This window comes from Poeciliopsis prolifica, unplaced genomic scaffold, assembly GCF_027474105.1.
Source record: "Poeciliopsis prolifica strain line A6 unplaced genomic scaffold, Auburn_PproV2 SCAFFOLD346, whole genome shotgun sequence".
NCBI classification, from domain to species: domain Eukaryota; kingdom Metazoa; phylum Chordata; class Actinopteri; order Cyprinodontiformes; family Poeciliidae; genus Poeciliopsis; species Poeciliopsis prolifica.
Window position 1 is genome coordinate 1 of NW_026562721.1, and position 13,487 is coordinate 13,487.

Consider the following 13,487-nt stretch of genomic DNA (forward strand, 5'->3'; position numbering starts at 1 on the left):
TTGTCACAACACCGAACGCCTCAGATCAAAGTGAAGGGATATGTCCCGCAAACAGATGTGAAAATGTTCCCATTGAGTACTCTAACATGGCAATCATCATAGATCTAGAAGAGTGTATGAATCTGGTCTTGTTTTAACGTGCTTCACTGTTGCTCGCCCCACCAGGCCTCGCTGTTCTCACTCGCTTTACCTTACAGGGCCACCTGCTTTGCGCGCGCACTGCGCCGCAAAACCCGGCGACCAAGCACAAGTGCAACCCCGGTGAACGTTTGGCATCTCCATGGCTACGGCATTTGTTTGCTGTTCAAGGGAGTGGCCGTTTCCAAACCGCCTCAATGTGGGCTGCGGTCGCTCCGCTCTAAATCACACGCCGAAGAGTAACGCAGACGTGCAGAGGGCCTGGCCAGCAGCGGGTATTAGTTGGGGTTTTTATATTTTCTGGCAGCAAACCCAACAAACATCGCAGCTCCACAACAAACGGCTCGATTTTCCAGCTGTTCGGCTGCTGAAGCGGTGATTTCAGCTCCCCGTTCCCCCGGCCCAAAAACAGGCCACAAACACAGTAGCTGCAGGGTGTGGTGGTTCTGACCCAGTTCAAACACTAAACACTGAGAAATCCAAAATCGTAACTCAGCCTCAATACTCAGGAGATGTTTGTGTTCATTGGTGTGTTGTGGTGTGTGTATGTGTGTGTGTGTGTTTCTGGGTTTTCCTATCTCTTTAGGACTTCTCTTGTCAAGACTGTAAGGGGAACAAAGCGTTTCCCTAATGTGCTGGGACAGTGTTTTTGAATAATGACGCCTCATATTGCATATATTAGATATGAAATTGTGAAAACTGTTGAAATATTTTTGAAAATAAAAGCTTCAATAAATGTAAAAGTCATGCATATTACACAGTTGGACTCTATTTGTCACATTTCGCAGAAATATGTGGAAATGTGCATAAAACATTTTTGACATTTAGTGGAAAAATTTGTTAGACCTTAAGGCTTATTCCATCTTTACTATCTTTTGTTAAAAACACTGGCGCCTTGCTTTAGTACATGTGGTGAGGCATTAGTCTGCAGGTCAGCAGGAAATCTGTCTGGCTAGTCCTTGGCCTGCATACTTTAACAGACTGACCAATGCTAATGTGTTGGTAAAGATGAGTAAATGAGTAAAGAATTAAATGAATTTTTAAAAGAAATACAACAATTTTTTACTTCACATGATTTCAAATGATGTGCTTTTTTTGGGTGAGCTTTAAAACAGCCTTAAAATGTAAGGCTGATCTGAATCTGGAGGGTTGAGAGGAGAAAGTCAGCGCAGGTCTTTTTCCTAAAGATACAAATGACACAAACTTCTGGATGTATGTGTGAGATTTGGAAGAACGGTACGAGTCCGACTGGATGATGTGACTGTGATGCTGCAGGGTTTGACCTGATGGAGTACTTCAGCGTGAAAGACATCCTGGGGACCAGAGTCGATGAAGGCCAGAGTTCGTATGTTCGCCTCGGGACGATGCCGATCGTCCAGCAAACAGAGTGAGTGAGCTCCGCCTGAACCAATCAGTGAGCTTCAGATTTCTGTCAAAACTAGAGAAAACGTCACACTGGAAAACTAACTCAGATTGTTTTTATGTCTCACAGCTTCAGATGTTTTTATGAAGAAACATTCAACATTTCCTGATTTGCAAAAACAAAATAGTGGTTCATAAATTGTCATTTGTTAGTTTTTTTTTTTTTTTTTTTTTTTTACCTCTGGTGAGATCTTCAAAACAAAAGTCTCACTATATGCCCCATACTTTGATATGGTAGTGTCTGTGGTGCTTGGTTAGGCTTTTATTTTGAAAGACTCTAAACTATCTTGGCCAAAACAGCAAACCATGAACTCTTATGAATTACATAAGTTGCAAACCATTTCTAAAGCTCTTTTGTTCACATTTTTGTGCATGCTTCATTTATTTAGACGTCAAGAAGTGTCATGTAGCTCTCTAGTAAGACATATTTGAAGAGCTACGCAAACTATCATTGCTAGGGATGATGTGTTTAGTTGCCTTGCTCAGCACACAAGCTGCGTTCCATAGTAAATGTGCACAAAACGTTGTCAATATTTCGTAACGTCAAAAAAACATACTTCATGTTGCCTTCTTGCTGATTTAGTGATTTCCATTGCAATTTTGCCAAATAGGCTCATTTTGTTATGGCCAAAAAAAAAATAAAAGACACCTCATTCTAGCACTAAAAGTTATTCTCGAATGACAGCTCTTTTGGAACTGGCATGGTTCCGTTAATCACATTTATTTTCGAAATGTCAGATTGTACGATTAGATGGCCAGTGGAGACGCAGCAACAGGTAGCAGTAGGCAACAAGATGGCATCTCAAGCACAAAGACCGTCTCCAATAATGATTCTGATATTTTCCTCAAATGAAGCAACACCAGATGTAAAATGCTAAAGGGTGGTAAATCTAATCTATATGCAAAATATGACGTACTATTTTGTTTTTCCAGGCAATTCAAACTAAGCTTCTAACTGTAGTCAGTGAGAACTTGAAGCAGAGAGAATGTTCTACTTCCTACACAGTTTACACTGCAGGGTTTTACACATAGAAATCTAATAGGCAGTATACATTTCCAAACGAATGTATTAACAGTATTACTTTATTTTGCAGGGATGTGTTTGCTCAGGGTTTACCAGATGAATACGCCTTTGTGACAACCTTCAAATTCAGAAAAACCTCAAGACGGGAAGACTGGTACCTCTGGCAGATTTTTGACAAATATGGAATCCCGCAGGTTCGTCCACCAAGTTTAAATAGTATAACATGTCAATGTACAATGACTTTACCCAATTTAGAGGGATAGAAATCATGCTTTGAGGAACCGCTTGCTGATTGTGTTTGAACTACCGTCTCTTTCCTGTGTCTTCCAGGTGTCCATCCGTCTGGACGGTGAGAACAAAGCCGTGGAGTACAATGCAGTCGGGTTGACGAAAGACGCCGTCAGAGCTGTGTTCAAGAATCCTGAAGTGGACAACCTCTTCGACCGCAACTGGCACAAGATCGGCCTCAGCGTGGAAGCAAAGTCTGTCGCCCTGTACCTGGACTGCAAACACATCCAGACTCTGCCAATCGAAGACCGAGAAGACATAGACATTCAGGGGAAGACGGTGATTGGCAAGAGACTGTATGACAGCGTTCCCATAGACGTGTGTACCCGCCTCTATTTGTAAATTCTTAGTTCTCTGCAGGCTTTCTCTTTCCTAAAGGTTGATCTGTTTAACGGCCTGTGTGTGTTTGAGCAGTTTGACCTCCAAAGGATGATGATTTACTGTGATTCCAAACAAGCAGAACTGGAGACCTGCTGTGATCTCCCTACCGGGCCGGTAAGTAGAACTCCATGTACACACACACACTTGGTCACTATTGTATGGATACTGTTTTAAAGGGACAGCATTATGGAACATTGACTTTTTGGAGCTTCACCATCATGGAAGCCCATCATTTCACCAGGATGAAATGACCATTCATCCTGGAGTGCTGCCTTGAATTTTTCATGCATGTTTGAGAAATCCTTTGAACTTCAAAAAAAGTTAACTAATTGTCCTCAAACCCCCTAATTTATAATTCATTTAATAATGCTGATGAGTGATGCAATAAATTACCTGGGGGTTTGTCCGGTATTAAAAGCCATGTCCAGAAATCATATCAGGTTCCTGAACAGAAATAAGTACACATCTGTGGTTATAATCATCTTATAACCAATTCCTTAAAGTGAAAACAAAGTCAGCATTGCTTTCCATTCTATTGGAAGGTTATTTAATTTTATAAAAGTCATGTGAAAATTACCATGTAACTCTACCCCGACAAACCAGATTGTGACACCTCATGTAAGCATTTTTGTATTTTATGTTGAATTTCATAAATGCTCACATTTATTTATTAGGTTTTATTTTTATGTTCTGATGTGATAAAGATAGTCTGTATACCTTTCTATGACCTGAAGGTCCAGTGCCAAGATCTTTCAAGAGGGGCCTATGGCCCCCTTGTTCCCACCTTGAGGGCACCACTGTGAAAGAGCTGTTAGTTTTATATATACAGCATCCAAAAAAGAAAAGAAGTTGATGCTTTCTGTGCAAAAGCATCAACTTGCTACTGATACTTGCTACTGAATATTCAATGTCTAGGAATAAGTTGCCACAAACTGTAATCAATTCTATCCTTTCAGTGCCCTAAAAAGGTCGTGACCGAGGCCCCCCCTGTGCCGATCCCCACACCGATACCGACAAGCGCAGAGCAGCAAAGAGGCCCTCAGGCAAACTGCTCCTGCCCTCCGGGGACCAAGGTAACGCAACGTCCCGCTTTATCTCCGCCTGTAGTCGCCATGTGTAAGAGGGAATCCTTCATTTGAAAGATTTCAGGAGACCACAGCGTTTTTATTCCCCACAGGGAGACGTCGGAGCGCGCGGTCTTCCTGGGCTTAAGGGTGACAAGGTCATCTCTCGCCGCAGTTTCATAGTCTGATGTGAGACACAACAACAGGCGTCGTTATGTCCCTTCTTACGGTGTGAATGTGCCTACCTTTTTTCAGGGTGACTTTGGCCCTAAAGGTGCCGTCGGGCCGCCGGGCATCAAAGGGGAAAGAGGAGAATCTGTATGAAAATTTTAATGTGTGCACTTTCACTTCTGCATTTTTTATTTATTTTTTCCCAAATGAAAACAAAACAGCTAGACTATATCGTTCGATAAAATGACAGCTTCGGCTTCGTGTTGCTGTCCTGAACAATGTAGGGCAAATTGAAGTCGTTCCACACTGCATGCCTTCCAACTGTTCCTCTTCTCTTTCAGCCTCGATAATAATTGATCCCTATCGATTAATTATTTGCAGGGCAAACTATCCTCTGTCAAAGGCGACAGAGGGGAGAAGGTAAGTGGACTGGACTGGCATGCAGACTGAGCATGAGTTTCATTCTAACACATACATGTGTTTGTCTGAGTCCTACATATATAAACGCATGCGGACAAAAACTTTCCAGTGCCTATTCTTTCTACCAGCTCTTCCTGACATGCTCTTTAGTGCTTTAGTGCGTGTAAATGTATTTTTATATATACATATATTCCATGCAAAGTGACATTGCAGAAACAAACTTCAATGTATTTCAATGAAATTTTATGCGATGGATCAAGTGCTGCGTTACTGTGAAGTTGACAGAAAATCACATCCTCCTTTTACATGACTTTTATTGCCGCACCGCAATCAGCTTCTAAACAGACATTAAACATTAAACTCCTCATAAAAAAGAGACGTAGCGCTAAATTTGTCAAATATAAATAGAACAGCCTGTATCTGAAACATCTCTGATATCAGCATCGAGACTGAAATGCCATAAGCAGTCATATCTTTGTAGATTTTAAAAGACATGAAATTTAGGTCGTGATTTTGATAAGATATTTTCCTATGTTGCAACTACCTTTTTTTCATCTAAATATTGACTTAAACTCCTATATCTTGTTGAAAAGTTATCTGTAAGTTTGTTTTCTTATTTTAAGTGCACTAAGAGGTTTGCATTTGAAACTAGATCCAAAATACCTGATAAAATTTTGCCGTTTTTGGAATAAAAAATCGGAAAAAGGTTAACAAATGGCATTTGTTATTATGTCTCTGTTTCAAAACATTGACAGTTTCTTTTTCATTTTTGGCTGAAGCTCTTAATAGCCATTGTGGAAGGCCCAGAAAACCTACTGGAGCCCTGGCCTAGTCGAAGCCCAGACCTAAATCCCATTGAGATTGTCTGCAAAATATTTGTCAGAGTTGGAGCTGATGAGGAAATCCACCCATGTTCAGATTCCTCTGGGGGGGGGAAAGAGAGGAGAAACTTTGATCGATTTCCTTCAATTTCACAATTCTGCTCTACTTTCTGTCACATAAAAGTTGACTTGCTGCGAAAAAAGAAACGTATCTTTTGATTCCCGTTTTTATCCATCCTTCCTGTTGGGAAAACTTTACTGCTTTGACAGCAGCGCATTAAATTGAGCTTCAATGCGCTCGCACTTATTGGTTACATTCTGCTTCACCGTCTGTCTTTGCTTTTTTTCTCTGCGAGAACGTTGCAATTTGCTTCTGTGAACTTTTCTAAAACAGAGAAAAGAAGGGAAAAGAAATAACGAAAACTAAACTGGTGACATGCGGCGCCTCTGACGTGTTCTGTGTTTATTATAACTCGGGTTTGAGTCTATCACCTGCAGCAGGTGATTCCCTGCTGCAGGTGACGCCTCTTTTGCTTGAGTCTTTGAATCTTGGCAATTAAAATAAGTGCTGTGTGTTAATATGAGCCTGAAATAATTAAAGGGCAACCGTTTGTGACTTGTAAAGCGCAGGGAAGTCTTGCGGTGTGGTAAGACGCATGGCGTACCGTGTAATTTGGGGGCCATTAACTTTCACCCGGTCTCGCTTTTTGGAATTCCTCTGGAGCAGAAGGTGACATCAGCGAGCAATCCCACAATGCATTTCTGCGAGGACAATGGGGAGCTATTGTTCCTTGAGTCTTGGGCTCGAACGCGTGACCAGGCCACAGTGGGTCTCGGTCAAGCTTTTCAACACATTCTGGCCGTCCAACCTTTACTCAAAAGTGTTTTGTTTGTCTTCGTGTGACTTTGCGTGTTTTACTCTCTGTTCTCCTGTGTGATCCGTTCACCTCATGTACGTGTTTCTAACCTCTTCAGCTGTCTGTGATACTAGCAGGTCGAGTTCCCGACGGTTCGCCTTGGTCTGCATGCCTGTGTCTGACTGAGCCATCTGTCTGAACTTTTATTTTCTGTTTCCAGGGCGATAGAGGCTCTATAGGGTTAACAGGTTCTCCTGGACAAAAGGGAGAGAAGGTGTGGACCTGGACATAAGGAGGCCTCATTTTCTTATTACTCACTCCGAGGGTTAAAAAGTTGTGGTCTGGTAATAAACAAACATCCGTTTTTGTTCCGCAGGGCACCGGTGGTGTTCCTGGTATTGATGGTCTAACTGGTGACAAAGGGGACAAAGTAAGATGTAGAGCGTTTTTAAATGCTGCTTAAAACAAAGAAAAGTACAAGGTTTCAGAATATGCTTCAAGAATGTATTTGATTCTTGTGTTTAGGGCGAAGCAGGCAGAGCCGGCGCTGCAGGGTTACCGGGTCCAGCCGGCCAGAAGGTTGGTAATCTGTTGGCGTTGGGAATCTTTTACTATTTCCTATTTCTGAGTTCACGATTCCGATCTGCATTGGTTTTTGATGGGACAATCGACAAGCTTTTACAAGTAAAACTAGGGATGCATCGATCTAAAACCAATATCTGTATCCGTCATGACATTGTGCCTGATCAATGAGGACAGATATATTCTGTTTAGTTGAATGCTTTGTGGTCTCGTGCTTTATCATTTATTTGACATTATATTTAGAATGTGTAGTTGCATTTCTGAACAATTTGAAAGAATTTGTTACATGTTTAACCAAAGTAGTCTACCTGTTGTTTTTGTCAGTTTCATCTTCTTTATTTTTTTTATGTTGACTGTTAATTCCACACACGGAATAAATTAAAGTTGATTTTAAATGTTTGATCATTTATGTCTGCGTTAAAAAAAAAAAAGAAACATTTTAAGTCAATCCAGAAGAGTGTTTCTGTATCGACTCGGCCGATACTAAACCTCAGATATCGATATTGGTATCTTTATCGAAATTGAAGAAAGTGGATCGAAAGTGAAAGAAACTTCACACTATGCTACTTTTCCTCCTTCGTTCTCCACATTTACAGAAAATGCTCACATCCTTCTTGAAAAATATTTTGTTTATTGCATTTGATGATTCAGTTTGGTTTACAATCTGAAAATAGAAATACTTTCGTTCATGTTTGGAAAATTCTTTGCAGCTCAAGGCGAGTTTCATTTTGCCATATAATCTAAACTCTCTTTCAGCAGTTTTCAGTCAGTCACCAGAGTAAACTGCAATGACAGTGACTTCATAAGTCCAGCAAACATAACTGTTCATTTTATGTTCTGCAGGGAATCCAAGGAGATGCAGGAATTCCCGGTGCGCCCGGTCCGAAAGGCGTCTCTGTGAGTGACGTGCCTCACCTCCATCAGATGAAATCTGCCGATGAATGTACTCCAGCTGAAAACCATCCACTTGTTTCGTTTTAGGGAGATTCTGGTGTGAAAGGAGAAAAAGGAACTCCAGGAGCTGGTGTAAGTTAACACGGGTCCAAACTTTTTAAAAGCGGATCCTTCGCTTCTTCTCTCGTATTCTTCCCGTTTCCGGCGGCTACCCATCTTCACAGTGCAGCTTATCCCCCAGCATGTCTCGATATTAAAACCGTGATTTTAGTTCGTTTTTTTTTTTACCTCCACCAAATTCTAAATCTCGATAAGAGATGGAACTTTCTGAGAAGGTGAGATCATGTTTTTTTTTTTCTTTCTCCTCGGAGGAATCGAAGAACTGAGGGGCGTAATTGTGCAAACAGATGGAGTTCACTTGATTCACTCTCCATGCTTCCTGTCTGGAATACTGCGGGGGCGTTTGGAGCTTTGTTGATGTCTGAAGCGTTCCTTGAGAAACTTTCTGTGCATGTTGCTGCTGTTTGGATATTAGATTTCACTCCAGTAAGAATGTCCTCTCAAAAGTCCGTAGGTACGCTATTTTCGTCTGTCAAACTTGTCTTTTTTCATCATCAGGCGAAATGCATACGAGCAATTTATAACAATCCCTTCTATAGGCTGCTCAGAGGTCAGAATGACAGAATGATTGTTTTGCCATGTTGCAGGATGCTGTTTGAAAGGTTTGGGAGCCTCACAGCTGCCAGGTTGAAATCTGTCTGCGAGCCAAACAGTCAGTCAGTCATTGAACAATTTCCTTTTGGTGAAAGCTACTGGAAAAATACTTTCCTCTGTAAAGCGATAAAGGAAACAAGCGGTTTTTAAGACACATGCGGCCGATGTTTGAAACCAAGAAATGTGTTTTTGCCACACATATTAGTTCAGATTAATGACTCCCACTTTGTTCCTGGAAACATTATGTGCTCATTAGGAACGACCCTAAACTTGTTTTGATTTCACTTTTCTTGCCAAAAAGCTAACAGCCCACTTGGATCTTGTTAAGTTTTTTTTTTTTTTTTTTTTTTCTCCACTTTGACATTTTTCCAACTCCTTCCTTCAGGTCACACGAAGTGTTAGTTTCAGGATCCCCCGAATCACCAAGGATTGTACTGAGCTGAGATTTTATTGGCCAATTTTTGATCACCAGTTTTTATTGGTGAAACACTTTGATGCTGTTTTTAGCAGATTATTTGCTTTTGTGTACTTCCAAATTCTATAAAATGCTTTTCATCGACTGTCTTGTTTTTTTTTTTCTTCACAATCTGGACATGGATTTGTCTTAAAAACAATGCTTGGAGTAAAATTAAACGTAAAGAAAAGACAGATGGAAGGTACAAAGCTGTCTTTCCCTGCATTGTGCAGTAAAATCATCACAGCGTTATCTATCAATAAATCCAGACTAAAGCAACATTGTACGACCTTTAAAATACAGTCACAATTTTTACTTTGGAATCACAACTTAAAACTTCAAAGACAAACTTTGGACTATTTACAGTCGGTTTTAATAATATCCCTCCTAATTTCTCTTTGAAAACTGTAACATAAGAAGTCCAGTTAAGTTTATTTGTAGAGCACATTTCAGCAACAAGGCAGTTCAAAGTGCTTTACACCATAAAAACGTAACACAGTAACACAGTAAACGTAACATTAAATAAATCAAACTATTTTCTCCTAGCTCTGCTTGAAAACATTTGACACAAGCCTTGTTTACATTTTAGGGTCTTCCGGGTGTAGACGGATTGCCAGGAAAACCCGGACTGCCCGGAAAAGATGTGAGTTTAATCCAGCGATCAAGGTTTTTAATTTAGATTTTCTGATTTTTTTATTTATTTACTTATTTTTTTTGTCCCTCAGGGTCTGAGAGGACTGACTGGAGCACCTGGACCAAACGGAATCAAGGGCAACAAGGTTTGCGCATCTTCCCGCTGCCTTTCGCATCCCACTCTCAGGAAAAGAGGATACCGTCATGAGCGCAATGTCCAACAAGTGGAGCTGATAAGACTGATTTAAACTGGATATCTTCCAAGGCTTCCCAAGCTCACAGTCTGCGCTCACCAGACATTCCTCAGTCTCCTCATTGCACCATCAAAACCCGTCTCGCTCCGTTTGTCTCAGAACATAAAAAGCGGAGTTCATTTCGTCTGTCTGTAATTACCGGCTTTGATGATTCTCCCAGTGATGCACATTTGTAACACCACACCCTGCTAAACGTACACATCAGAAGGTCCGCGCAGACAGTCCCGCCGGGGTACAAGGGGACGTCAACCACAAGTCCCACTTTGCTTCAGCTTACAATAAGCACACAGTTACACATGACTCATTTCGTGGATTACGGTAGCAGCTGTGTTATTATCACATTGCTATATGAGGGTATTTTCCATCTTGATGATGTTTGTTCTTGCCTCAACTCTGCCACAGGGGGAGAGAGGACTTCCTGGATTACCTGGGGATGTGGTGAGTATCAGCAAAGTGAAAAAAAAATGTCTGCAGTGGTGAACAATTTGGAGTAACACGTTTCAGAGGAGAAGTAGGACTCTTGATTTGTCATTTAATTTAGGCTGGTTAAGCTTTGAGAGTGTTTGAGTTATTGCTGAATGGAATAGTTGAGAGGTTGTTTTTTTTTTTTAAAGTGGGTTTTTGTGGAACAGTTCTGAGCAGTCAGTGCTCTACCCACTTTCTGATAAGGATCAAGGAGACATTTAAAAAAGCTTGATTTACATTTATATTTATAATCAGAAGACTGAAATAGTTACGGCTATTTAGGATGTGATTAAAGCTTTTCAATGAAAGAATAAAAATTTTACACGTTGTAACTCTCTATGTTGTGACAGTGTAATATGAGACAGATCATCGGCAAAATGCAAAAGTTTCTCTGGATTCTCCTAGTCCTTAAAGTCATAACTAGAAACAACCAGTCAGAGCCAGGAGGCGTGTCTTGGCGCTGTCAATTACACTCTGTGTGAGACTGTCATCTCCCATTCTGCTCCCTCGCCTCTTGTTCTCTGCTACGCTGCAGCTAGCAGAGCCTGTTTGAATGCTAAATCTGGTTAGTCACTAATGAAGCCAGGTTTCCTCTGCTATTAGCACATTTAACAGCGAGTACATGAGGATGAGTGACAGCACTAAGACCCTCCTCCTGGCTCTGATTGGTTGTTTGTGGTCAGGAATGGTGCATCTCTTCATACAGTAATAGCTGCTTGGGTAAGAGGTGAAGGAGATCGATCTTTTCATAGATTATCTGTCTGATATTACACTGTCAGGACATAATAACAGTTTTTGCAAATATGTCAAAATATATTTTTATAAAAGTTACACAATCCAACTTTGAAGCTTCTCATCAGTGAGTTGTCCGGCTTTTCTGGCAGTAATGTTTTTTAAAATGTAAACGTAACCATTACCTGAAATGTTCTGATAATTTATGTATTTACTTTTTATTTACTATTAAAGGTGCAACAAGAAGGCCTACGAGGTGAAAGGGTGAGTTACTGTTTGCCAAGAAACATATTTCAACCACTTGGCTCATGAACACAAAATTATTATCATTCACTTATAGCAGATTTCTATGCTTAATTATTAATAAAAATAACATGTCACAACAAATAAAGCTAATGACTTTTAGAGTCATGTTTTTGTCCTTGTGCATATGAAGAGGATAATATAAAGCATAATGTTGGGCACACAAAGATAGCATTATTAAAATGTATATAAAAAAATAAGAATAATGTATTGTACAGTAAGGACAAAATTCTAACATGAAATATTGAGCAGTTATCAAAAGTAGCATACAAAAGAACGTGCAGCTGAGTAGGATAATTATGGAAAGATCTCACAAAATATGCATGTGTATTTGTGCATTTTACGACATCGTTTACAGTACATAAAAATAAAGCTACAAACATTGGAGGCATGCTAATACTATTTGAAATTTTATTTAAAAATGAGTCAAATTAATTCTGAGTGTGAGTGTCTGTCAAAACTTTAAGGCAAATGAAAAATAAGACAGAAGAATTGTAAACATGAAATGCAAAAAAAATATCACTTTCTAGTGGAATTATAACAAATTAGCATATGGTAGCTCATGATTACTGGTATTGTTTTAACCTTTTGCAAGTACATCTTTACTGATGAGACTATAACTAGTAAAGAATTTATCTTCCATGCAAACATTTGTTTCTGGCTGGAACACAATTAGCATGGCTGTGCACAGACCAGTTAGCATGGTGTGCACAGACCAGTTAGCATGGTGTGCACAGACCAGTTAGCATGGTGTGCACAGACCAGTTAGCATGGTGTGCACCAATGGTAAACAGCCTGTATTTATAGCATTCCATCAAGCCCAGAGGACTCCAAAGCACTTAACTCTTCATTCAGTCATCCACACACTGAGTCACATGCTGACCAGTGATGGCTTCTGGTCAGTCCTTTAGTGGTTTTGATGGAAATTGTGAGCTTAAACTAGTGATTAGGTGAACACAAATTTCCCCAATGAGTTTTTTGCAGGGCTTATTAAGTCAATAAAACCAAATACCTGCTACCTAAGATTAGCATTGGGTACCATCACAAACTCTGAAGTGGCATTTTAAAAGTCTGGGACCAGACAGTGGCCTGTACCTCTCTACCACCTTAGTTTATGTTTTTATGATTCTCTATTATAGCTCATACTCTCATATGCTGCTCTTGTTCCAGGGGCAGCCTGGACCTCCTGGGCCTCCTGGAGCAGACGGTCGTCCAGGACCAGCTGTAAGAAATACTTTTAGCTTCTGGCTTGTGATGTCAAGGGAAAAAACACTATTGACTTTATATCCCACTCAGGCTGTATTAACGCTGAATGATAATTTGTTTCTCAGGGTCCTGCTGGTCCACCGGGTCTGCCTGGTGAGCACGGCGATCCTGGCCAAATGGTAAGACTTTGACCCAGAACTTGAATGTGGCTAATCTGGTAATCTAAGCTACTTTCACATGCAGACATAAATCTTTTCTGGATCGAGATGTCTGCATTGTGTATTAGGAAAAGGGTTAATGTTTTAGAGTTGCATGGAAATCCACAACATAGGCTTCACAAAAAAACCTAATCTATATTCTTTTTCAGCAATATCAGCAAGACTGACAAAAGTAATATCAATGAACCACATAAGTGTTATCATGTAACATATTACTATGTTATTACAGAATTATTACTACATCATCTAGTAATGTTATTACTGTTACTACAAAGTTACTTTGTTCTTACATAGTAGAACAAAGTATGTTCACTTTGGACAAAAATGAAGATTTTATATGAACTTGCTAAGTATATATTATGGTTCAACAAAGTATTTGGCTTTTCCAAAGATGAATGCTAAGTGCTTCTGTCCAAAGACAAAAAGGACTTTTCAGATTGTCGTCA

At 40.1% G+C, this 13,487-nt stretch overlaps 1 protein-coding gene across 1 annotated transcript; it reads left to right on the top strand.

Annotated features, from left to right (window-relative positions):
* Positions 1-1,300: 1,300 nt before the first annotated feature.
* On the top strand, positions 1,301-13,291 carry LOC129357937 (collagen alpha-1(XXII) chain-like). The gene is made up of 20 exons (XM_055026863.1): positions 1,301-1,525; positions 2,655-2,778; positions 2,915-3,190; positions 3,287-3,367; positions 4,210-4,326; positions 4,431-4,475; positions 4,573-4,635; positions 4,870-4,908; positions 6,807-6,860; positions 6,963-7,016; positions 7,112-7,165; positions 8,012-8,065; positions 8,150-8,194; positions 9,820-9,873; positions 9,956-10,009; positions 10,520-10,555; positions 11,549-11,578; positions 12,788-12,841; positions 12,949-13,002; positions 13,271-13,291. The coding sequence occupies exons 1-20, from the start codon at positions 1,425-1,427 to the stop codon at positions 13,289-13,291; spliced, it is 1,410 nt and encodes a 469-aa protein (XP_054882838.1). The 5' UTR covers positions 1,301-1,424.
* Positions 13,292-13,487: the final 196 nt, after the last annotated feature.